Below are 24,279 nucleotides of genomic sequence, written 5' to 3' on the forward strand. Positions count from 1 at the left end.
GCTACAATATTAATACCTTAAAGGAGAGAGCTATCTGTTCACTGAGAGGATAAGGGACCATGCATGCCGAACACAGCATGTCCTGTCAGATTTGAGAGCCGGTGGGTTACAGAGGATAGACTACTGGTTAGGAATCAAGAAGATCTGAGTTTTGGTCTCACTTCAGACACTTTCTAGCTATGGAACCTTGGCTTATTTCCAATTCTTTCCCAATTCTCAGTCTCGGGTTTCTCTTCTTTAAATTGGAATAAATAATAGTAAATAGGGTGGTCCTTATGATCAAATGAGTTAATGTATATAAAGTGCTCTTGCAAATCTTAAAGATTGCATGCTGTTCTATGAGTTATAATTTGCATTAGGTTGTTTTGTTAGTTAATTTGGCCTGTTTTCCTTATTTAGAAGAGGGGGCCCTTTGGGTGAGAGGGGTGTATACTAGGAAAAGACCATAAGAATATATATATCTAGTATTTACTATGTCTCAAGCATTGTGCTAAGAGCTTTGCCGATACTGTTTCCTTTAATGCTCACAACAATCCTAGGAGATAGATGCTATTATTATCCGCATTTCACAATTGAGGAAACGGAGGTAAACTGAGGGGTCACACAGCTAGATAGAGTGCTACTCCTAGAGTCAAGAAGTTGTTATTGTTCAAACAAGTAGATCACAAAAAAAATCTAGGAGGACCCTTGTGAAGTGATGCAAAGTGAAATGAGCAGAACCAAAAGAATGTTGTACACAGTAAAGTATAATGACCAGCTATAAATGGTTTAACTATTATCAGCAATGCAAGGATCTAAGACAATTCCACAGAACTCATGACAAAAAAGGCTAGCCACCACCACAGAAGGAACTGACAGTCTGAATGAAGATTGAAGGAATCCATTTCTCACTTCATTTCCTCCATGAAATTTTCACTACTGTGAGCCAGATGTCTTTTTTTTACATGTTGAACATGGAAATATGTATTGTATAAAACATGTACAACTTATATCATATCACCTGCCATCTTGCTCAGGGGGTATAGAAGGATATAGGGAGAGAACATAGATCACAAAATATTAGGAAATGATTAATGAGAATTGTTTTGACATGCAATCTGGAAGTTTTTTTTTAAGTTTTTATTGTTGTACAGTCATTTCAATTGTGTCTTGACTCTCCTTCACCCTGTCTGGGGTTTCTTGGCAAAGATATTGAAGTGGTTTTCCAACTCTTTTTCCAGAGGAGGAAACTGAGGTCAATAATGTTAAGTGACTTGCCCATGGACATATAGTTAGTAAATGTCTGAGAATAGATTTGATGCCAGGTCTTCCTGACTCCAGTCCTGGCATTCTATCCAAATATGCCAAGGAGACATGAGTTCAAATGTGCCCTCATTTACCTAAGACTGCTCTGACCCTTGCCATTATTTTTAAGTCATATTACTCTGTTCCATTGTAAATGAACCCCCAGGGGGCCTGAGGATTGGGAAGGATAGTCATAATATGGGGTTAGGAAGGGGCATTAAAGGAAGCAATGGGGAGAAGTGAAGGAAAGAGAGGATATTCAGGACTAGAAACATCAAGAGCCACAACCAGGGCAGAGTAATGAGAATTTAGCCCTGGGACACTAAAATATAGAGGGCAATGATAGCACTGGTATTGTCAGTCAGTCAACAAGCTCTTAAAAGGGCTCATTTTATGCTTTGGCAGATAGAAATAACTAGAAAACCTTGTATCTAGTCAACAAGTATTAGTTAAAATAGGAAGCAACTAGCAGAGAGTTTATATGTGAGCTCCTCCTGGCCTACAATTCTTCTTCCCATGATATCATTGGGGCACTTAGGGGATTCAGTTATTTCTTAGGATGGTATCTTAGAGAATTTCTCACCATAAGACCTTGTAACTCCAAGGTTCAAATCCCAAGGTATAAGATCTCTTCTCTTTCTCATCCACAAATTGAATTTATATGAAACAGAAGATTTGTGAGTACCTCTCATGCAGTTTGTCCACAGGTATATTTGATGTTAGAATTGCACCTTAGCATGCTGAAGGCAGAAGTATGGTAAGGGCTAAGCAATTGGAGTTCATTGGCTTCCCATGATCACAGAGTTAGGAAGTATCTGAGATCATAATTGAACCCAGGTCCTCCCAGCTCCAAGCCTGACACTCTCCCCCCTGTGCTACCTACCTGTCTCCAATCCCTTCATTTTAAAGATGAAAACACTAAAGTAAAGGAGGTTAAGTGACTTCCCCAAGGTCACAAAGGAGGTCAGTGGCAGAGCCAGGATTCAAATGCAGATCAATCACTCCTGCTTGGGTTGGTGGTGGTTCTACGGAGAAGGTGCATAGGGTTTTGAAAAAAAAATGAAAATATAAACAGGCAAAAAAACCTCTAAAAAGCTAAACTAAAGCAAAGTAAAACAAAGCAAGCCAAGACAAGCCAAGTAAAACAAAGACAAACCAAACCAAATCAAACTCAATTCAGCTCAATTAAATGTGTTCTACAATGGTTTATCATACTCAGTTTCAAAGTCTGTCCCGTTGTCCCCATAAACCAAATGACCACACAATTCCCTTATCAATCACATGTCTCAGTTTTGCTTTCAGAAAATGTTTCCCATCCCAATACCTTCTCATACTCTGGGTCTTATTCCTTGTACTGAAGGTTGTTGTCCAAAAGAATGAGCCTCCTTCCATATAAAATGAGCTGGAGAAGGAAATGGCAAACCACGCCAGCATCTTTGCCAAGAAAACCCGAAATGGGGTCACGAAGAGTCAGAAACAACTGAAAATGACTGAGTAATTATAAACTTTTTAAAATAAAAGTTCAGGTGAAGAGTCTCTGATCTACTCCAACCCATCGTTTTACGGGTGAGGACACTGAGCCCCAGGAAGCTTAAGTGATTAAGGCCAGAGTCGGACTTCAAACCCAGATCCACCGATTCCAAACCCAGCATTCTTTCCCCTGTATCCCACTGCCTCCCATAACAGTAGCTGTTAGTGTCTATGAGCCATCTGTCAGGACTCCCTGTGTAACTGTAAAGGGACGGCTAAGTGCAAAGGAGGGATGCACTGAAATACTGACTACTCCAAGCCCCAACCCTACCTCTCAGTCTTGCTCACTGTCCTACTCAGTTAATAATGAATATGGAGAGATGCTGCCCTTTGCACCCAGGCATCTGGCAAACCAGCAGGGGTGGAGAGTGCCAAGATGGAGCTTCAGCCTGACCTGTGTGCCTTCCCTCCTCTGGGAAGCCTTAGGCAACTGTCAGAGTGAATGGGGTTTCTTTTAGCCATGCTTCCTGGTGGCAGCCGAGCTCTTCCAGGCTCCTGGGTAAATAACTCATGTTCTAGTCAGTGTGTGTCACAGATAGAATGTTTTCAGTGGGGTTCAATGTAATTGCTACCATCTATCACTTTAATAGCCTAATGAAGGTGAGATGTAATTAGAAAGGGTGTCACTGAAATATGGAGTTTGTTTTACAATTATCCATACAGCAGGGAGACCATCAGCACAGAACATTGCCTTTTAAAAGCCCTGGTAACGTAGCAGAAATGTGCTTTCCCAGCAGCTTAAAGGGACCTGTAGCCAAATTCAACGGCTTTGCTTTCCAGGCTTTCCTCATAGGATCAGAGGCTCCTAGTCCTAGAGCTCAAAGGGACCTTGGAGGCCATGTAGTCCAACCCCCTCCTTTTCTAGATGAGATTGCAAAGGTCCGGATCTGGAGAGTGATTTGCTCAAGATTACAATGGTCCAGTATGGCGGTATGTAATGGAATGATTACCAAAGAGCTGCTTACGAACTGAGGTCAGAGGATTTAGAGGTGGAAGCTACCTCAGAGATCACTTTATTGTGCCTCTCATTTTACAGAGGAGGGAAATGAACAACCTGGAGTTCCACAGGGAGCAGAAGGGACCATCTGAACTTAGCCCTTTGATTCTGGATCCAGTGCTCATTTTACTCTACTAGGCTAGCTCACAAGAATAGTTGACTCAATTCAACAAAAAATGTATTTGGTTTGGGGCAGCTAAGTGGTTCAGTGAATATAAAGCCAAGCTTGGAGATGGGAGGAACCTAGGTTCAAATCTGACCTCAGACACTTCATAACTGTGTGACCCTGGGTGAATCACTTTACCTCCATTGCCTAGCCCTTATTTCTCTTCTGCCTTGCAATTAACTGATAATTAATATTGATTCTAAGATGGAAGGTAAGAATTTTTTTTTAATTTTATTTAGTGCCTACTATGTAAAAGACCATATGCAAAAACCAAATGAAGCTATCTATATCAAGGGAGATGTATGCCTGCCCCATTACTTGTAGTCTTAGAGAACTAACTGAGGCACTAAGAACAAAACTAAGTGGCATAATGGATAGAGCTCTGGACCTGATCAGGAAGATGAAAGCTCAAATCCAGCCTCTGACAATAGCTATGGGATCTTAAATTCTAATTGCCTCAGTTTCCCCATCTGAATGATAGGAATCATAATCACACTCCCAGGGTTTTTGTGAGAATTAAATGAGATAATATTTGTAAAGCATTCAGCTCAATGAATGAGATACAAGATAAATGTTAGCTATTCCTATTAAGAAGACCCTGTGTGCCCAGGGTTACAAAGTAAGAATATGTAGGAAGCAAAACCTGAACCTGGAACCTTCTGACTCCAAAGCTGCCTCTATCCATTATGATACAGTAGATAAACTAATAAATAAAGCTGCTATTTCACAGAAAGAGAGAAGTTGGAAAGAGGGAGGATGATGTGTCTTAGGTGCATCAAGTTTTACTTCCCAATCATCCTGTGACTAGATATATAAGTATTTATTAATCACCTACTATGTGCTAGGCATTGTGCTAAGCATTGAGGATACACAGAAAGGGGAAAAAACAGTCCCTGCTCTCAAGGAGCTCACATTCTAATGGGGGAGTCTGCATACAAGCAACCATGAACAAAACAGAACAAATTGGAAATAATCAAGAGAGGGGAGGAGAATCAGGAAAAGCTTCTAGTAGAGGTGCCCTTTCCAGGAACATTCTAGTTTCTTCTACCTCTCTACTAGTCCCTTCCACTGTACTGACATTTCTGGAACTTCCTTATGACCTGACCAGATAGAAAAGAAGGAGGTAGAGACTTCTTGGTACAGAGTACCAAGCCTAGAGTCAGGAAGACTTTAATTCAAATATGGCTGTGTGATTCTCGACCATGAACTTCTCAGTTTCTTCATCAGTAAAATGGGAATAATAATAGCATTTACCTCCCATTGTTGTGGAGTAGATCCAATGAGATAATTCTTTTCAAGCACTTGGCATAATTCATGTCATGCCATAAATGCTAGTGAATAGCATCATCATCATCATCATCATCATCATCATCATCATCATCATTATTATTAATTACTTAAGCCCTTATTTTCTGTCCTAGTAACAACTGTAGGACAGAAGGGCAAAGGCTAGGCATACTGGGTTAAATGACTTGCCAAGGGTCACATACCTAGGAAGTGTCTGTGATCAGTTAACTTTGTTCTTTCATGCCACTTCCATGATCCCTACTTAATCATTCAGATACCCTCTCCCTACTTGAAAAATCCTTCCCACTTGCTTACACTGCCTTCTCCCTAACTCAGGGATCACTTGTTTGAAGACAGCCTGGATTTTCTTTCTCCTGCTTTCATCAGGGACTTTCAATCCTTTTGTCTGTTGGTAGCTTTTGATGTTTTCTTTCTCAGTGTTGATGGTTTCTCTAACACCTAGACCCCTTCAGCAACATTGATCTCCCCATCTCCTCCATGTTAACCACTCATATGTGGTTCCATAATGTGAAAGTGTCCCCCACTCCCAAGACCTCAAATTCAAAAGTTTTCCACTCCAACTCCATTCCATTATTGATTCTGCTCTACCATTCCTCACTTCTGGTGACTCTTCCATTGCCTTCTAGTGCATTGGCATTTTTCTGACTTGACTTCTCTCCCTACCAGTCCATCTCTAATTCCAGTCAAGTTAATGATACTCTTGTTAGCTCTCCCTTGACTTTCCACTATGCCAGCTATGCCATTCTGTAGCATTGGGTAACCCACATTTTTTTTTTTAGTTTAGAAAGTAATATGTAGAATTTATTATTAAAAAAAACAAGCTATATGAAGCAGATTCAGTTTCATATGCAATCCTCTATGTTCTGTAGGGAAAGGCTCATTTTTGGGGGGTGTTTTAAGTTAAAAGAAAAAGGTTCCATGTACTATTTAAAATTAATTGCTGGGGAAAGCTAAGTGGCTCGTTGGTTCCAATGTGGCCTCAGACACTTCTAGCTGTGGGACCCTGGGCAAGTCATTTGACCCATATTGCTTACCCCTTACCACTCTTCTGCCATGGAACCAATACATAGTATTAACTCTAAGACAGAAGGTGAAGGTGAAAAACAATTAATTGTGATGACTAGGCACAGGAGCTGGTCAACAGAAACCCAGAAAAGTTCTGTTGTGACTCAGAAAAATCATGAAGGCAATAAATTTAACTAGCTGAGACTTAAGGACAAACTCTTCCTCTACCAGGAAAATCTTTTGGCTGTTTCCACTGAGTTGAAATTAAGATCTTTGAAAACTTTTGTTTTATTATTAAAGGCATCTGAGCAATACACTTTTGTTACCAAAAAATATTATTAAAGGGGGGCCCACATTGTTTCCAAAAACCCAGAAAACTAATGATCTGGAATCTTTGAAAGCAAGATTCCTACTCTGTTTGCATATTTCTCTTTTTTTCTTCAATGACATGGTGTATGATCCAGTATATTATTACAGGTTTGAATGCTGAAGGTCAGAGATGGTTATTGGTTGAAGGTCAGAGAAATCCACGTGGGTATAAAGGGAGCCGTTGACTTCAGAAGTCTCTGTGTATCCCTCTTCCTCAGAAGTTCTCCTTTTCTGGACTTATCCAGTTTTTCCAAAAATTGTTCAAAACTCCTCACATAAGGAGCTAGACTGGTTTTCTTATAATCCCTCCTGCAAGGCTTCACTTCAGCCTCAACTTTATTCTCCTTGTTCCCATCCTCTTCGCTAGTGGACACCACAACTAATTCATGGCAGATCTGGCTTATGGTAGGAACAGCAAAGGGGTCAAATTGATCCACTTTCTGCAAATCAGTAGGAACAGAAATACGACCTGTTTTAGGGTGAATGTTGAATGGACTCTTCAATAAGTGATTCATTCCTTTGCTAACATTAATATTCAGACAAGGAAAATAGTACTGTAGCATGATCTCACACTCTACCCAGGGTACAAATTTCTCATTTCTAACAGGCCGATTTTTGCTCGCTACTTTCTTCAAATATTCCCAATGCTGGACTGAATTGTGACATCTTTGGAATCCTTGCTAAAGATCAGCATGAAGAGATTCAGGAATAAGAGTTAAAATCTTATCCCAGTTCTCTTTGTTTTCAAGAATATCTTGACCAGCCAGGGCATAGTCTTCAAAATATTTTTCTACTATGTTTATTGATTTTCTGAGGAAAGGGTGAATCTTTGTGCCGAGATGAACTTGTCTTTTTCATGTCTTCTCCTCCCTTCACAAGACTTAGATATTCTACTATCCCAGAGCAGAATGCTGAGCACAATTTTCTGAAGGCATCATCGCAGATCCAACAATGAACACCTATCCTTCTGGAACATACCCAGAGGCAATGTTTAAATTTAAAATCCTCTTTCAGAGCTCTGTTGATGATGTAGATGACCATTGTCACGAGGGTCCAGCATTTGGAACATACAGAACTACAGCAGAACTACAGCACCTCCTCATGTCGTCGTAGTCCATCACGGCAATGTCAAACACCAGCTCTTTTTCCTGTGCCTGAAAAGCCCCCAGCTTCACCATATTGTGTTGGATGGGTCTGTGGGAATATGCTGCTCCAATATCAATTTGATAGGGAATCAACTTCTGTATCTCCTTTTCCATTTCACTTTGGTTGTTGAAAGACTGGTAGCGAATGTATATATCATCTTTCAGAGTGAATGAAAACTCCCAGGGCTGAAAATAATTCTTCACCACTTTGCCATAGCTGAGCCAGCGATAGTAGTAGGAGAAGGGGAAAAGCCTTCGATAGTACAGCTTGAGCAGCTCAGGCAGCTCAGCCCAGTCAAAGGCCTCCATGGGCTCGGGGGTTTTGCCTGACAGCCCCACTGGTGGGAAGTCACCCCAACCTCACAGTTTGGTGGGAAATAGGAATCCCTCGGCAACTCACATTTGTGTAGAGTCATGAAACAACATTTACTGGTTGATCTAACATTAATCATAATATTTCTCCTCAGATGGAACCTCACTGCAGCTGGCTGTGCAAAACTTTAATTCATTTCCTAATGCTATCTTAGAGCATTCTAAGGTCTTCAAGCTCTTTCTCCTCAAGTTTCTAGGCTATTGTTCTTGACCTATCAGCTGCTACCTGCCTCACTTTTTCCTACTATGATGCAGTAAAGTGAACACTTAACTCTCCATTCTGGAGCAAGATGATTTCTTGGAGCCTTAGTTTTCTCTTGTGTAAAATGGGGCATATAGGTGGCTCAATGGATAAAAAGACTCATCTTCTTGAGTTCAACTCTGGTTTCAGACATTTTCTTCCTACATGACCCCAGCAAGTCATTTAACCCTGGTTGCCTCAGCTTCCTCATTTGTAAAATGATCTGGAGAAGGAAATGGCAAACTACTCCACTATCTTTGCCAAGAAAACACCAAATGGGATCAAGGAGAGTCAGACACAATTGAAAAATGACTGAAACAACAGCAACTCATGGCATTTGTGAAGTGTATTGTACTCTGTAAAGTATGACATAAATATAAACTATGATTAGTCTTATTTAATTTAGATAAATGCTAGAGGGAAGTAACCAAGGGAAAAGAGAAGGAAAATTAATTGACAACTAGATGTGCCCAGTGCCTAGGTTTTTATACAGATCTGGCCATGTCACACATTCCTCTGCCTCCTCACTGAAAAAAAACTCAATGCTTCTCTAGTGTCTCTAGGATTGAATACAAAATCCTCAGCTTGGCATCTAAAACCCTCCACAGTCTGGCTCCCATCTACCTTTCCAGGCATTTCATATTGATTCCCAGCATGCACCTTTCAGTTCTCCTGATGTCAGTTCCAACATTTAATTTGTGATGCCAAAATGCTTTCAGTTGCTTATAATAAAAGAGAGAAAGAAAGCAGTTTCCCATTATGACTTTATTAGGAAGGAGAAACTTGGGCATTGGAAGGTTGGCTTTATAAGTATTCTAAAGCAAAGCAGGAGAACTTAATTTTTAAAAAAGTAAATATTTTAGTGCCAGTCATGTAAAAATGCTGTTAGTGTTTGAGGATATGACTTTTTTTTTAATGATAGTCCCTGCCCTGAAGTAGCTTACTTTTTAGTAGTGACTAGGTGTGAGAGGGAAATATATCTCTACAGGAAAGTAAAATAGGGTGGGGTATGATTGGGGAAGTTAGGTGATACAATGAATAGGGTACCAGGTCTATAATCAGGAAGAGTTGAGTTCAAATTCAGTCTCAGATACTTACTAGTTCTGTGATGTTGAGCATAAAATCACTTCACCATGTTGACCTTAGTTTTCTATTCTATAAAATGAGTTGGAGAAGGAAATGACAAACTGATCTGGTATCTTTGCCAAGAAAACTCCCAAATGGAGTCATGAAGAGTTGAACATAACCCAAAGTCATGAACAACAAAAACAAGGATGATGGTTAGAAACAAAGGAAAGATCAGGCAAAATTCTAGAGAGAACTGTCAGGAGAGAAAAGACTATAAATTCAGGTGATAAGGGAAACCTTAAAAAAGTATAAGTGGAGTGCAAGGAATGGATGGAAGAGACCTTATGGAAATAGAATTCCCAGGAGTTCCCAACTCTTTACTGTTTGGGAACTACAAGGACAATGGGTGGTCTGCAGTGCTGGTTAAGAGAACCTGAAGAATGGCAAACAATTCCAAGAGTTTGAGATGAAGCATATTGGAGGATGGTGATACCATCAGCTGAAATAGAGAAGTCAGGAAGGTAGGGTTTAGGTTTAAAATTATGAGCTTTATCTTTGGTGTATTGAGTTTGACATCCTCTGGTTGCTAGAAATGTCAATCTATTGTCACCTGAAATCCTAAATAATAATGCCATCTATGTTGTTATTCAAGTCACTGATAATTTTTAGACCCTTACCTTTTGTCTTAGAATTGATTACTAATTATTAATTCTAAGACAGAAGAATGGTAAGAGCTAGGCAATTGGAGTTGTTAAGTCCAGGATCACACAGTTAGGAAGTGTCAGAGGCTAGGTTTGAACCCATGATATCCCATCTCAAGGCATGGCTCCTATCAACTGAGCAACCCAGATTCTCCCAACATGGCCTATTCTTGATAGAGCCATTCGACTCTTTTAATCACTGCTTCTTTTTCAGATGTTCCCCAACCACCACTCAAATTATCCATTCCAGAATTTCATCAGGAATCAAAGTTAAATTTACTAACCTATGGGTTGCAAACTGTTCCCTTCCATTTGTGAATTTTAAAACTACTCCACCCTACTCAGACCTTACTTTGGAAGATTTCATTTAGCTATCTCTTGTAACAATGAAGATACTTTAACAGAATCAGGAGTGTCTTGTAGTACTTTACATTACTCCACCCTACTTAGACATACTTTAGGGGGAGATAAAGTTGTAATGTCCTAATTGAACAATAAAGGTACTTAGTGTAAACCTTAAAATTTCTTAGACTTATGAATGTTGGAAATTTCCCCATTTCCAACATTAGGTAGGGAGGGTCCTTCTCCTCCCTACCTAAGATTACTTTAGGACAGAAACCTTTTGCTGAACAATGGAAAGGGCTGCAGCATAGATCAAAATTTAATTATTCCAATCTCCACCCTACTCAGGGTAACAGGATTTAGGAAGGGCTGCAGCAAATGATCAAGATTTAATTATTTGAGAATATGACCTTCAACAGACATGTGCAAAGCCACAGACCTCTGGGCAGTCCTGGGTTAAGCTAGAGCCACCACTGGCACAGGGAAGACATGGACAGTGATTGGTAGATGTGAGAACTGAGGGGAGGGAACTTGGATGGTTTCCTTATAGATAGCAGGGTCTGAGGACTAGAGGGGGTGGTTGGAGAGGTTTTGCTCTGAGAGGTTGTGCTCTGAGAAGCTTGCTCTGAAGGAAGCTGGAGGTGGAGGCCCCTGAGACTGTTTCTCCATTTTGGTCACGTGAGTGATAGGGACTGATCTCTTTTCTTTGCCTCAGCTATCTAAGGGCTTGGGCCTTTTGACCCAGCCTAAACAGAGGGGGTATTTAAGCCCTATTCCCTTCTCTCTCTCTCTCTCTCTCTCTCTCTCTCTCTCTCTCTCTCTCTCTCTCTCTCATACCTTTCTTCCTCCTGTTTGTAATTAAACTCCATAAAAGGTTGACTGCTGACTTGAGTTTTCATTAAGGAATTACATAGCTGAATTCCTTGGTGACCTTAAATTAATATATATCAGTCTTTTAAAGTGATTTCCTTGTCACATTAGTTCTCACCTTATAGTGAAGCTAGAACTTTAAGCTCAGTCTATTTTTAGACCTTAATACATAAAGGTGTTAAGTAACTATAAAGGTTAAATTAATAACAAAAAGGTCAAGCAACTAACAAAAGGTGAACTTAACAAAGAAGTGTGAAGTAGCTCAAAAGATATAAACTAATCAAAGAAGGCGAGAACTAAAAGTATGGGCAGTCCTGGAGAAAGCCTTTGATGTGATTGGTAGATGTGAAAATTTAGAGGTGGAGACACAAGGGTGAAAGGTCTATATATTTGGGATTTTTTCATCTCTCAAAACCTCTTTCCCCAGAAAGTTGGATCTGACTGATCACTTCCTGTGAGCAGTCTGGGTGCCAGTTCAATCCTGAAACTCAGCCTGGAGGAGCTCACTCAGACAGCTTCCTTGAGACAGTCTCCTGGTGAGGAGTGATAAGATTTGACTTCCTTTTCCCTTGGACTCAGGGAGGCCCCTTTGGCCAAGGCCTTTAACTCCTGCCTGGCTCGGCCTGAGCTGGGGCAGTTTAAATTAACTTTTTGCTCTCTCTCTCTCTTCTCCTTAAATTCCATCCCTCTATATTAATTAAATTACCATAAATTTCCAGACTGACTTGGGAATTTTATTTGGTGACCATTTAAATCTATATTTAAAGTCACAACTCTAAATTCATCTTTACACATTTCTTGAAAAAAAAAAGACAATATTTGTCCTCTTCTAATTGTGTAGTGCTTCTTTCATTTTCCACCATCTTGCCACTATCAATGAAAGTTGGCTCAGCAATCACATTTGCCAATTCTTTCATTACTCAAGGTTGAAGATTTTCTGGGCAAGGCTAATTGAATTCATCAAGGATAAGTAGACAGTTGTTCTTGTCCTTTCTCTTTTCCTATCTTAGCTACCAAATCCTTTTTTTTTTCATTTCAGGTGCCGAGGTCATTCTCCTTATCAGTGAAGATGAAAATAAAATAATAATTGAATTATTCTGCCTTCTCTCTGTTGTCAGTGATTGCCATATTATACTCTCAAGCAAAGATCCTTTTCCTTCTTTTTTCCTCCTATTTTTCTCTCATGTAGCTAAAAACAAACTAGAAAACCAGTACCTTTGTTGTTATTGTCATTGTCATTGGCTTCCCTTAATAGCTTCAGGTCATTCTGAGCTTAAATTCTTCAGATTATTTTTATAGAACTGTGTCACACTGCTATTATCATCCTTTCTTCCTTGGCCTTGCTTTCATCTTCGTAAATTTTTTTTAAAAATCCCATTTGGTATATGGATTGTCTATACCCCTACTTAAGGCTCTCCACACAAATCTTCTATTTCTTCGTTGTTGAAATTGTCTCTCCTTGTATCTTTGTAATTTCATTTTCGTGTATTCTTCTTCTGCCTTGGCTGTTTTCTCTCGTGGCTTTTTAACCTGTGAAACGCCACCTACCTTTCCTATGAATCCTTTGAAATCTGCTCTCCCAAAATCCAGGATAGGCTTCAGATCCTGCAGAGATTTTCCTCTCCTCTACCAGAAATTACAGGAAGCAGAGGTCACTTCTCTCCAGGGTTCCTATCATTTCTACCTCAGAAGCCAGTTTCTCCCAGTTAAGTAAGAATTAAATTAAAAAGAAAATTTCCCCTGTTGCTTTTAAAAAAAAAAACAACCCAAAATCTTAACTTCTGTCTTAGAATTGAAACTAATTATCTGAAGGGCTAGATTAAGTGACTTGCCCAGGATTGAACAGCTAGGAAGTGTCTGAGGTCAAATTTGAACCCAGGACCTCCCATCTATAGACCTTCCTCTTTATCCACTAGTCCACTTAGCTACCCCTACCCTATTGCTTCTTCCACTTTATGAAGGTTGAAAAATCATTAAGACAAGAGAAGAAGTTACTAGTGTCTCTGCTTTTGGGACAGAGGGATGCAAGGAGGTATCTGGATAATTAAAATCTCCAATCACTGCTCTAAAAGAAATGCTTCTACTCTAGAATTTTGATCTATTTCCAAATTTTCTCATCTATTCTCTTTCTTTAGAGCATCTGTATTATAATACTCCCTTGACAAAAATCACATCTCCCTCCAATTTTTCAGTCATGTCTGATCCTTCTTCACCCCATTTCTGGCCTTCTTGGAAAAGATACAGGAGTTATTTGACATTTCCTTTTCCAGCTCATTTTATAGATGAGGAATCTGAGGCAAAAGGGGTCAATGGACTTGCCCAGTGTTAAATTTAATGGTTGGACTCTGAATATTTATATAGGTGGTTGCCAGGGAGAGAGAGAGAGAGAGAGAGAGAGAGAGAGAGAGAGAGAGAGAGAGAGAGAGAGAGAGAGAGAGCGCACTCTGGCTTCCACTGATACCAGTTAAAAATTCTAAGCCCCAGCCAGGGGAAAAGAGCCTCAAGAAGTTGGGCCTTTCCTGGAGACTTCATGCAGTGGTGACCATCTGAAATGACAGCAGTCAGGTCTCCTGCACAGGGTCGAGTTTCCCTTCCAGTCTCTCCTCAAGTGTCAGTCCTCCAGACTTTTCTCTGAGACACAGTTCTTCCATCCTGAATCCCTTCCATGGTCCTCTTTTTTTATTTTTTTAATTTTATAGTATTTTATTTGATCATTTCCATGCATTATTCATTAAAGACAAAGATCATTTTATTTTCCTCCCCCCCACCCCCATAGCCGATGCGTGATTTCACTGGGTATCACATGTGTTCTTGATTCAAACCCATTGCCATGTTGTTAATATTTGCATTAGAGTGTTCGTTTAGTCCCTCCTCTGTCATGTCCCCTCAACCCCTGCAGTCAGGCAGTTGCTTTTCCTCGGTGTCTCTACTCCCACAGTTTGTCCTTTGCTTATGGATAGTGTTTTTTCTCCTAGATCCCTGCAGATTGTTCAGGGACATTACACCGCCACTAATGGAGAAGTCCATTACGTTCGATTATACCACAGTGTATTAGTCTCTGTGTACAATGTTCTCCTGGTTCTGCTCCTCTCGCTCTGCATCACTTCCTGGAGGTCGTTCCAGTCTCCATGGAATTCCTCCACTTTATTATTCCTTTTAGCACAATAGTATTCCATCACCAACATATACCACAATTTGTTCAGCCATTCCCCAATTGATGGGCATCCCCTTGTTAACAGTTTTTGGCCACCACAAAGAGCGCAGCTATGAATATTTTTGTACAAGTCTTTTTGTCCATTATCTCTTTGGGGTAGAGACCCAGCAGTGCTATGGCTGGATCAAAGGGTAGACATTCTTTTATCGCCCTTTGTGCATAGTTCCAAATTGTCCTCCAGAATGGTTGGATCAGTTCACAACTCCACCAGCAATGAATTAATGTCCCTACTTTGCCACATCCCCTCCAGCATTCATTACTTTCCATAGCTGTCATGTTAGTCAATCTGCTAGGTGTGAGGTGATACCTCAGAGTTGTTTTGATTTGCATCTCTCTGATTATAAGACATTTAGAACACTTCTTCATGTGCTTATTAATAGTTTTGATTTCTTTATCTGAAAACTGCCTATCCATGTCCCTTGCCCATTTATCAATTGGGGAATGGCTTGATTTTTTGTACAATTGATTTAGCTCTTTATAAATTTGGGTAATTAAACCTTTGTCAGAGGTTTCTATGAAGATTTTTTCCCAATTTGTTGTTTTCCTTCTGATTTTAGTTACATTGTTTTTTTTTTTGTACAAAAGCTTTTTATTTTGATGTAGTCGAAATTATTTATTTTACATTTTGTGATTCTTTCTATGTCTTGCTTGGTTTTAAAGTCTTTCCCCTCCCAAAGGTCTGACATGTATACTATTCTGTGTTTACCCAATTTACTTATGGTTTCCTTCTTTATGTTTAAGTCATTCACCCATTTTGAATTTATCTTGGTGTAGGGTGTGAGGTGTTGATCAATTCCTATTCTCTCCCACACTGTCTTCCAATTTTCCCAGCAGTTTTTATCGAATAGTGGATTTTTGTCCCAGAACCTGAGATCTTTGGGTTTATCATATACTGTCTTGCTGAGGTCACTTGCCCCCAGTCTATTCCACTGATCCTCCTTTCTGTCTCTTAGCCAGTACCAAATTGTTTTGATGACTGCTGCTTTGTAATATAGTTTGAGGTCTGGGACTGCAAGGCCCCCCTCATTTGTGTTTTTTTTTCATTATTTCCCTTGATATCCTTGATCTTTTGTTATTCCAAATGAACTTTGTTATGTTTTTTTTCTAAATCAGTAAAGAAAATTTTTGGGAGTTCCATGGGTATGGCACTAAATAGATAAATAAGTTTGGGTAAGATGGTCATTTTTATTATATTGGCTCGTCCTATCCATGAGCAGTTAATGTTTTTCCAATTGCTCAAGTCTAGTTTTAGTTGTGTGGCGAGTGTTTTGTAGTTATGTTCATATAGTTCCTGTGTTTGTCTCGGGAGGTAGATTCCTAGGCATTTTATTTTGTCTAATGTGATTTTGAATGGGAGTTCTCTTTCTAGTTTTTCCTGCTGAGCTGTGTTGGAGATATATAGAAAAGCTGATGACTTATGTGGGTTTATTTTGTATCCTGAAAATTTGCTAAAGTTGTTGATTATTTCAATTAGCTTTTTGATTGAATCTCTAGGATTCTTTAAGTAGACCATCATGTCATCTGCAAAGAGTGATAACTTGGTCTCCTCCTTGCCTATTTTGATGCCTTCAATTTCTTTTTCTTCTCTAATTGCTAATGCTAGTGTTTCTAGTACAATGTCAAATAGTAGAGATGATAATGGGCATTCTTGTTTCACTCCTGATTTTATTGGGAATGCATCTAGTTTATCCCCATTGCAGATGATATTAGCTGATGGTTTTAGATATATATTGTTTATTATTTTTAGGAACGACCCTTCTATTTCTATGCTTTCTAGTGTTTTTAATAGGAATGGGTGTTGTATTTTATCAAAGGCTTTTTCTGCGTCTATTGAGATAATCATGTGGTTCTTGTTGGTTTGCTTGTTAATGTGGTCAATTATGTGGATGGTTTTCCTAATATTGAACCAGCCCTGAATCCCTGGTATAAATCCTACTTGATCATGGTGGATGACCCTTCTGATCACTTGCTGGAGTCTTTTTGCTAGTATCCTATTTAAGATTTTTGCATCTATATTCATTAGGGAGATTGGCCTATAGTTTTCTTTCTGTGTTTTTGACCTGCCTGGTTTTGGAATCAGTACCATGTTTGTGTCGTAAAAGGAGTTTGGTAGAACTCCCTCTTTGCTTATTATGTCAAATTGTTTGTATAGTATTGGGATTAACTGTTCTCTGAATGTTTGATAGAATTCACAGGTGAATCCATCAGGCCCTGGGGATTTTTTCTTAGGAAGTTCTTTGATGGCCTGTTGGATTTCATTTTCTGATATGGGATTATTTAAGAATTTTATTTCTTCTTCTGTTAGTCTAGGCAGTTTGTATTTTTGTATATATTCATCCATATCACTTAAATTGGTGTATTTTTTGCTATATAACTGGGCAAAGTAATTTTTAATGATTGCCTTAATTTCCTCTTCATCAGAGGTGATGTCCCCCTTTTCATCTTTGATGCTGTTAATTTGCTTTTCTTCCTTCCTTTTTTACATTAGATTGACCAGTACTTTGTCTATTTTGTTTTTTTTTTCAAAGTACCAGCTTCTTGTCTCATTTATTAAATCAATAGTTCTATCACTTTCGATTTTATTAATTTCTCCCTTAATTTTTAGGATTTCTAGTTTGGTTTTCTGCTGGGGGTTTTTACTTTGGTCATTTTTGAGTTTTTTTATTTGGATTTCCAATTGATTGAACTCTGCTCTCCCTAGTTTGTTAATATATGCACGCAGGGATATGAATTTACCTCTGATTACAGCTTTGGCTGCATCCCAAAAGGTTTGAAAGGGTGTCTCGCCATTGTCATTTTTCTTGATGAAATTATTAATTGTTTCTATGATTTCTTCTCTAACTAAACAATTTTGGAGTATCATATTGTTTAGTTTCCAATTAGTTTTTGATTTAGTTTTCCATGTACCATTACTGATCGTTATTTTTATTGCCTTGTGGTCTGAAAAGGCTGCATTTATTATTTCTGCTTTTCTGCATTTGTGTGCCATGTTTCTGTGACCTAATATATGGTCAATCTTTGTGAATGTGCCGTGTGGTGCTGAGAAGAAGGCGTATTCCTTTTTATCCCTATTTATTTTTCTCCATATGTCTATTAATTCTAATTTTTCTAAGATTTCATTCACTTCTTTTACCTCTTTCTTATTTACTTTTTCATTTGATTTATCTAAATTTGATAATGGTTGGTTCAAGTCTCCCACTAATATGGTTTTACTGTCTATTTCTTCCTTCAATTCTCCTAGTTTCTCCATTAGAAATTTGGGTACTATATTATTTGGTGCATACATGTTGATTAGTGATATTTCCTCATTATCTAAAGACCCTTTTAACAAAATATAATTACCTTCCCTATCCCTTTTGGTCAGGTCTATTTTTGCTTTGGCTTTATCAGATATCATGATTGCCACTCCTGCCTTCTTTCTGTCAGTGAGGCCCAGAAGGTCTTACTCCATCCTTTAATTCTGACCTTGTGGGTGTCTACCCGCCTCATGTGTGTTTCTTGGAGACAACATATGGTAGGGTTTTGGATTCTAATCCATTCTTCTATTTGTCTACGTTTTATGGGTGAGTTCATCCCATTCACGTTCAATGTTATGACTGTCACTTGTGGACTCCCTGGCATTTTGATATCCTTCCCTAATTCTAACCTTTCTTCTTCAGCTCTACCTTTTAGTCCAGTGATTTACTTTAAATCAGTCCCCCTTGTACTTCCCTTTCTACCCCCCTCCCTTCTTATTCCCTCCCTTATTTTCCCCTGTAGTCTTTTTAAAATAACCCCCCCTCTCCGTCCCTTGTACTGCTTCCCTCCCCACCAGTCTTTTTTTTACCCTTCTACTCCCCTATAGGGCGCAAATCTATTTTCTTCCCCAATGGATTGGATTGTTCTTCCCTCTTTGGGTCAGTTTCAAAGTACATAAGAGTTGAGTATTTCCTATCTCCAACCTCTTTACCCTTCCAGTGTATCGATGTTCTCCCCCCTCCCGCCATGAGCTTCTTTGTGACATATAAATTTACCCCAATTTGTTTCTTTTCCCATTTCCTTTAGTCATAAACTCTTTTCTTTTTTAGCTTTAGTCATGTATATATATATATATATATACATACACATGTATATGTATTTATGCATGCATATATCTATATACCTATTTATGTCTTGTCCTTTCATCCTATACAGTTTATCACTGTTCCCTCTGAGTGTAGTTCTTCTAGCTGCTTAGGTGATAGCAACAGTTTTTAAGAGTTGCCAATGACCTCTTTTCTTATAGGGATACATATCATTTTAACTTATTGAGTCTCTTAAAAATTTGTTGTTGTTGTTGTTGTTGTTGTTGTTGTTGTTCCCCTCTTTTTTAATTGCCTTTTGATGATTCTCTTGAGTTCTGTGGTTGGACTTCAAATTTTCTGCTCAGGTCTGATCTTTTATTTATGAATGCTTGGAACTCTTCTGTTGTGTTAAATGAACATACTTTCCCCTGTAAGAATATAGTCAGTTTTGATTGGTATTTTATTCTTGGCTGTAGGCCTAGTTCCCTTGTTTTCCAGAATATCGTATTCCATGCCTTTCAGTCCTTCAGTATGGATGCAGACAGATCCTGTGTTATCCTCACCATGTTTCCATGGTATCTGAATGGCTTCTTCTTGGCAGCTTGTAATACCTGTTCTTTCATTTGATTGTTTTTGAATTTAGCTATAACATTTCTTGGTGTTGTCAGTTGGGGATTAAATACAGGGGTTGATCTGTGGATTCTTCCAATCTCCACTTTCCCCTCTTGTTCTAGGATCTTGGGACAGTTTTCCTGGATAATTTCCTCTAGTATTATGTCCAGGCTTTTTCTTTTGCCATGGTCTTCTGGTAGTCCAATTATTCTTAAATTGTCTCTTCTTGAATGATTTTCTAAATGGTCTGTTTTTTGAATGAGATGCTTCACATTTTCCTCAATTTTTTCATTCTTTTTGTTTTGTTTTACAGTGTCCTGCTGCCTTGTGAGGTCACTTGATTCTAGTTGTTTTACTCTTGTTCTTAAAGATTGGATTTCATCTCTGGCTTTTTGGTCGTCTTTTTCCTTCTGGTCTGATTTTCTTTGAAGATCATCTTTCATCCTCTTTATCTTGTCTTTCATCTCCTTTGCCTCATCTTTCATCTCCTTTGCCTCATTTTCCAGCTGGATGATTTTGGCTTTCAGGACACTATTTTCTTGTTTTAGTTCAAGTGCCTCTGTTTCCAGATGACTTATTTTAAGTTTTAAGTTCTTTTCCCAATTGTCTTCAGCCTCTCTTAGTTGTGTTTTGAGTTCTTCCACAGCCTGTATCCAATTCGCTGGGATTTCTGGTTTATCGTTTGCTGATCTCTCCCCCACTGTTCCATTTGGTGAGTAGTAGCTGTCTATTGTAGTTTCTTTCTTCTGTTTCTGTTGTTTGTTCAAATTCCCCTTCTTTCCTCCCCGTATTTGTCTGTGCTCTTGTTCCTCTCATTTTTTTTTTGTTTTTTGGGGACTTCTATCAGTCTCCCCTCTTGGAGCTTTAACAGAGGATCTCTTGGTGTAATCTCTGGTGGATGGTTGTTGGGGGTTTGAGCTTTCCTGTCCTCTGGAGGCTTTTGATTGGCTTAAAGTCCAGTAGTTGATGAGGATGGATGGGGAGCCAGGGCTTCCCTGTGTTGTGGAGACTTTTGATGGGATTGAGTTCAGCTTAGTTGGGCTGGGTTTACTCTGAGTTTTAAACTTCCTGGACGGCTGGAGCAGATAGGGAGGATCTCCAAAGCTCTGGCCAGGCTGCCAGGTCTATGCTCCTTCTAGGCTTCCATCTTGACTTTGCCTCTTGATTTCTGTTTTTTCAGAAGACCCTGCTCTCTAAGGGGGGAGGGGTCGTGGCTTACCTGGGCTCTAAGGGCTCCTGATGGGATTAGGTTCACCTGGTTTGGGCCGAATGAGCCCTGATGCAATAAGCCTCCTCCTCCACAGTCTGTGTTGAATGCCTGGAGACTGGCCCGGGTTGTTTTCAAGGTAAGCCCTTCACTAGCCCTGAGGTTTTTGTTCTTTCAGAAGCTCTGAGGGCTCCTGATGGGATTAGGTTCAGGTGGTGTGGGCTGAATGATCCCCGAGCCAAAAAAAGGAAGAAAAAAAAAGCAGCAACCTCCTCTTCCACAGTCTGTGTTGAATGCCCAGAAACTGGCCCGGGTTACTTTCAAGGTAAGCTCTTCAGAGCAACCCCTTTGCCAGCCCTGAGTTTTCTGTCCTTTTAGTAGCTCTGAGGGCTCCTGATGGGATTGGGTTCAGCTGGTGCCCTAAAGCTGGGACCTCCCTTGAGTCTCAGATGGAAGGACCCAGCCAGGGGGCTACCGGCTTCCCCTTCTCTCTATGTTTCCCTTCCATCTGTGTTGGGTGCCCCGGAGACTGGCTCAGGTTGCTTTCAAGGTGAGTCCTCAGAGCCCTGAGGTTCCTGCTGCTGCCGTGGGCTCAGCACTCTGGGTTGGGGGAATGGGTCCTGAGACCTTCTTTCTGTCTACCCTTTAGTTCCTAGTGATCTAGGGTTCTGGCTTTTGGGGTGCGGTACCTTTTGATCCAGGTCCAGAAGGAGGCTTCCCCAGGTCTATCCTGTTGTTGTTTGGTGGCCTAGGAGCACTCTGTTTGCGATCAGTAAGGAAGGGTTTCTGAGGTCTGAACTTTCGCTGCTTCTACGCCGCCATCTTGACCAGAAGTTTCCCTATCAATGAATGGCATGGTCCTCTTTTTAAAGATATTTTTCTCTTGTGTCACTTCCCCTAAATTTCATGTCTACCAATCACAGCAGATGCTCTGCTCTAGGATTGCCTAGAACATCACAGACTTCCCACCTCATGATTAAGTGGGATATTTCCACCCTTGGTGGTCAGATCTAACATGGACAGATCTTCCCACTCAACTTTTAAGTACTGTGCTTACATTTCTGGGGATTAAATCAACAAATAGACAGAGGATTACAATTTAATCTTCATAATCAAGAAAGAGCTAAGTACCTTCATTGTTATAATCAGAGGAGAGCTAAATTCAATCTTCACACCAGGATCTCAAAATTAGTGTCTGAGGCCAGATTTGAATTCAGGAAGAGATCTTCCTTTCAGCTCTCAAATTCAGTTCCATGTCCATTCTGCCATATTACTTCTAAACATTTCAATGTAAAGAGAATAGGAAAAGTAGACTTATATATTTTTAAAAAGGACATTTATATAGTATTTTAATGTTGTTAGAGCTCTTTCCAAATATTTCTTCTGGTCTTCACAACAACCTATGATTATTATTTTTCAGATAAGTCATTGACTCAGTCATATAATTAGTTGAAGTTGGATTCAAACTCAGATGTTTTCCAAGTTGAAATCCACTGCACCACCTAACTGATTTTGTCATCTGTGAATATTAAATTGAATTTCTATTACAGGATTTTTTCCTCAAGTACATTTTAAATTTAACAACATAACTGTGACCTCCTTTTGCACAGTTCAAAGGAATATAGCAGCAGCAGTGAACATTCTCCCCTGGCTTTGTGAATGTCATCAGAAGGCAAGCTTAGTCTCTGCCTATATGAATACAATTCAACTTAACAAGCATTTTTTAAACATTTGCTTTGCCCTAGCAAAGATAGAACAATTTCTGCCCTCAAGAAGCTCCCCTTCTCCTGGAGATTATTTTCATACATACAGAATAAGTAGAATGGAGGTAACTTCAGCAGACAGGGGATGAGGTACTGAAAGGGAAAGCTTCCTCCCCACCTCTACTCTTTATCTTTCCCCCTCTCCTCCAGCTTTGGTCTGAATGCATTTTACTTTACCAGAGGAAATCAGAAGCAGACAGACCTAGGGATGGTTGACCCTTATTTAAAAGATACTGTCAATGGAGAGAACATTGTTACCAGATAATGATCTCTAGCTGCTAGATAAATGCCAGAGTTTGTCACCTGATGGATGTTGTTCAAGGAAACAACAGTCTCTCTCTGTAGCTTCAATGGGCTGTTGCAGAGGCTGGATTTGGCATGCTAGACCATGCAGGCTATTTTGGGGGGTCTGAGTCACTTGGGACAGAGAAATGGCTCACTTTTATAGCTACTATACACAGTTTCCTATTGCCTCAGTACTCAACTCTTCCTCCAACTTGCCCTGTCCTTATGGCAGTTTTCATTGATAGAATGGTTGGTTTCTGCAGTAAGTACAATTGCTATAATTATCTGCTACCCAAATATGTTTTGAGGAACAGTATGGTATAATAAAAAGACCACTATATTGGAATCAGAAGACTTGAATTCTTAGCTTCAATACTTCACAGCCCCTTGCATAAAATATGCATAAAATGAACTTAGCTCAAGTATCTTCTTCTTGGTGACTTTCCTCATTCCCTCAGTTGCTAATGCCTCTTTACTCTGAAATTATCTTACAGTTATAGAATCATAGGAGCATAAATTTAGTATGTGGAAGGATCTGAAAGATCATTTTATCCAATCCCTTCATTTTCTAGATGGAAAATCTGATGTCCGGTTAAATAATTTGACAAGGTAGGAAAAAGCAAAATCAGAACCCACATCCTTTGGTGTCAAATCCAACATTTTTTCTACTGTTTCTCTTGCCTCTACTTTGTATATATTTTCTATCCATTTATATTTTTGCCTGTCATTTTATCTGATAAAATATAAGCTCCTGTAGAGCAGGGGCTATTTTGTTTGTGTCTTTGTAGCTCTAGTGTTGATCTATTAAACCAAATACTCATACTATCTATTTAATACTTGTTTTTGTTCTACTTATATTGTAGGATCATAAAAAGGCTAGTTCATTCATCATATGACAGTGATATGTAAAAGTGAGTTATTATTATTCCAAGCATAAAGAAGATAATATTTATTCAACAGAATGGCATAAATGAATTGCCGATAGGGTGAGTACCTATCTAGCTTTCTCATCATGTCTGCTTTGGAAATAGGAACATGACAGTCCAGAGTGTTGGGGTATGGAGAGTATCAGAGGATGGTCAGTTTGCAGATGGGGGGCAGATATGGGTATATATCCCAGATGTTCAAATTTGTGCTTTGTTTAATAATACTAAAAGTAATGCTGAGCTCAATGTTTCTTCCTTGGGGCAAAAAATCAAATAGATAAGGGCTGTGAAAATAGTTTGACTTTATCTCTTCTTCATTTTTCTATCCCAAGCTAAAATATCTTTAGATTTAGGAGAATATTGGGATATTATGGTAGACATCTCTTATCCCTGCTACCAGGGAGACTGAGGCTGGTAGATATCTTGAGCTCAAGAATTCTGAGTTATGGTGGGCTAAGCCTATCAGGTATCTATAATAAGTTCAAGTGTCTGAATTCATGCCACATGAAGGCATTAATTATTATTTATATTATATCATAATATATTAATTATTTATATTATTATTTTATATTATATTAATCAAATATGGTCAGTGTTTGGAAATGGGGATCATCAAGTTACCTAAGAAGGAATAAACAAAGCCAACTTGAAAAACAAAACCGGTCAAAGCTTCTGTGCTCATCGGAGTGGGTCCATATCTGTGAGTACCTTCTGTATTTTCAGGTCTGACAAGATAGGGATACTTAGTCTATAAAAAGAAATCCGGAAAATTATAGAATATAGTTAAAATCTGTACTGTCAGACTTCAATCCTAGACTGATTTATACTCCC

General features: G+C 39.2%; 1 protein-coding gene across 1 annotated transcript; it reads right to left on the minus strand.

Moving 5' to 3' along the window:
- Positions 1-6,793: 6,793 nt before the first annotated feature.
- LOC100031446 (DNA primase subunit 1) lies at positions 6,794-8,113 on the minus strand. The gene is given in 3 exon segments (XM_016429632.2): positions 6,794-7,507; positions 7,509-7,733; positions 7,736-8,113. Coding segments are annotated over 3 exon segments (1,317 nt in total).
- Between the last annotated feature and the right edge of the window lie 16,166 nt (positions 8,114-24,279).

Source organism: Monodelphis domestica, chromosome 1, assembly GCF_027887165.1.
Source record: "Monodelphis domestica isolate mMonDom1 chromosome 1, mMonDom1.pri, whole genome shotgun sequence".
Lineage (NCBI taxonomy): Eukaryota > Metazoa > Chordata > Mammalia > Didelphimorphia > Didelphidae > Monodelphis > Monodelphis domestica.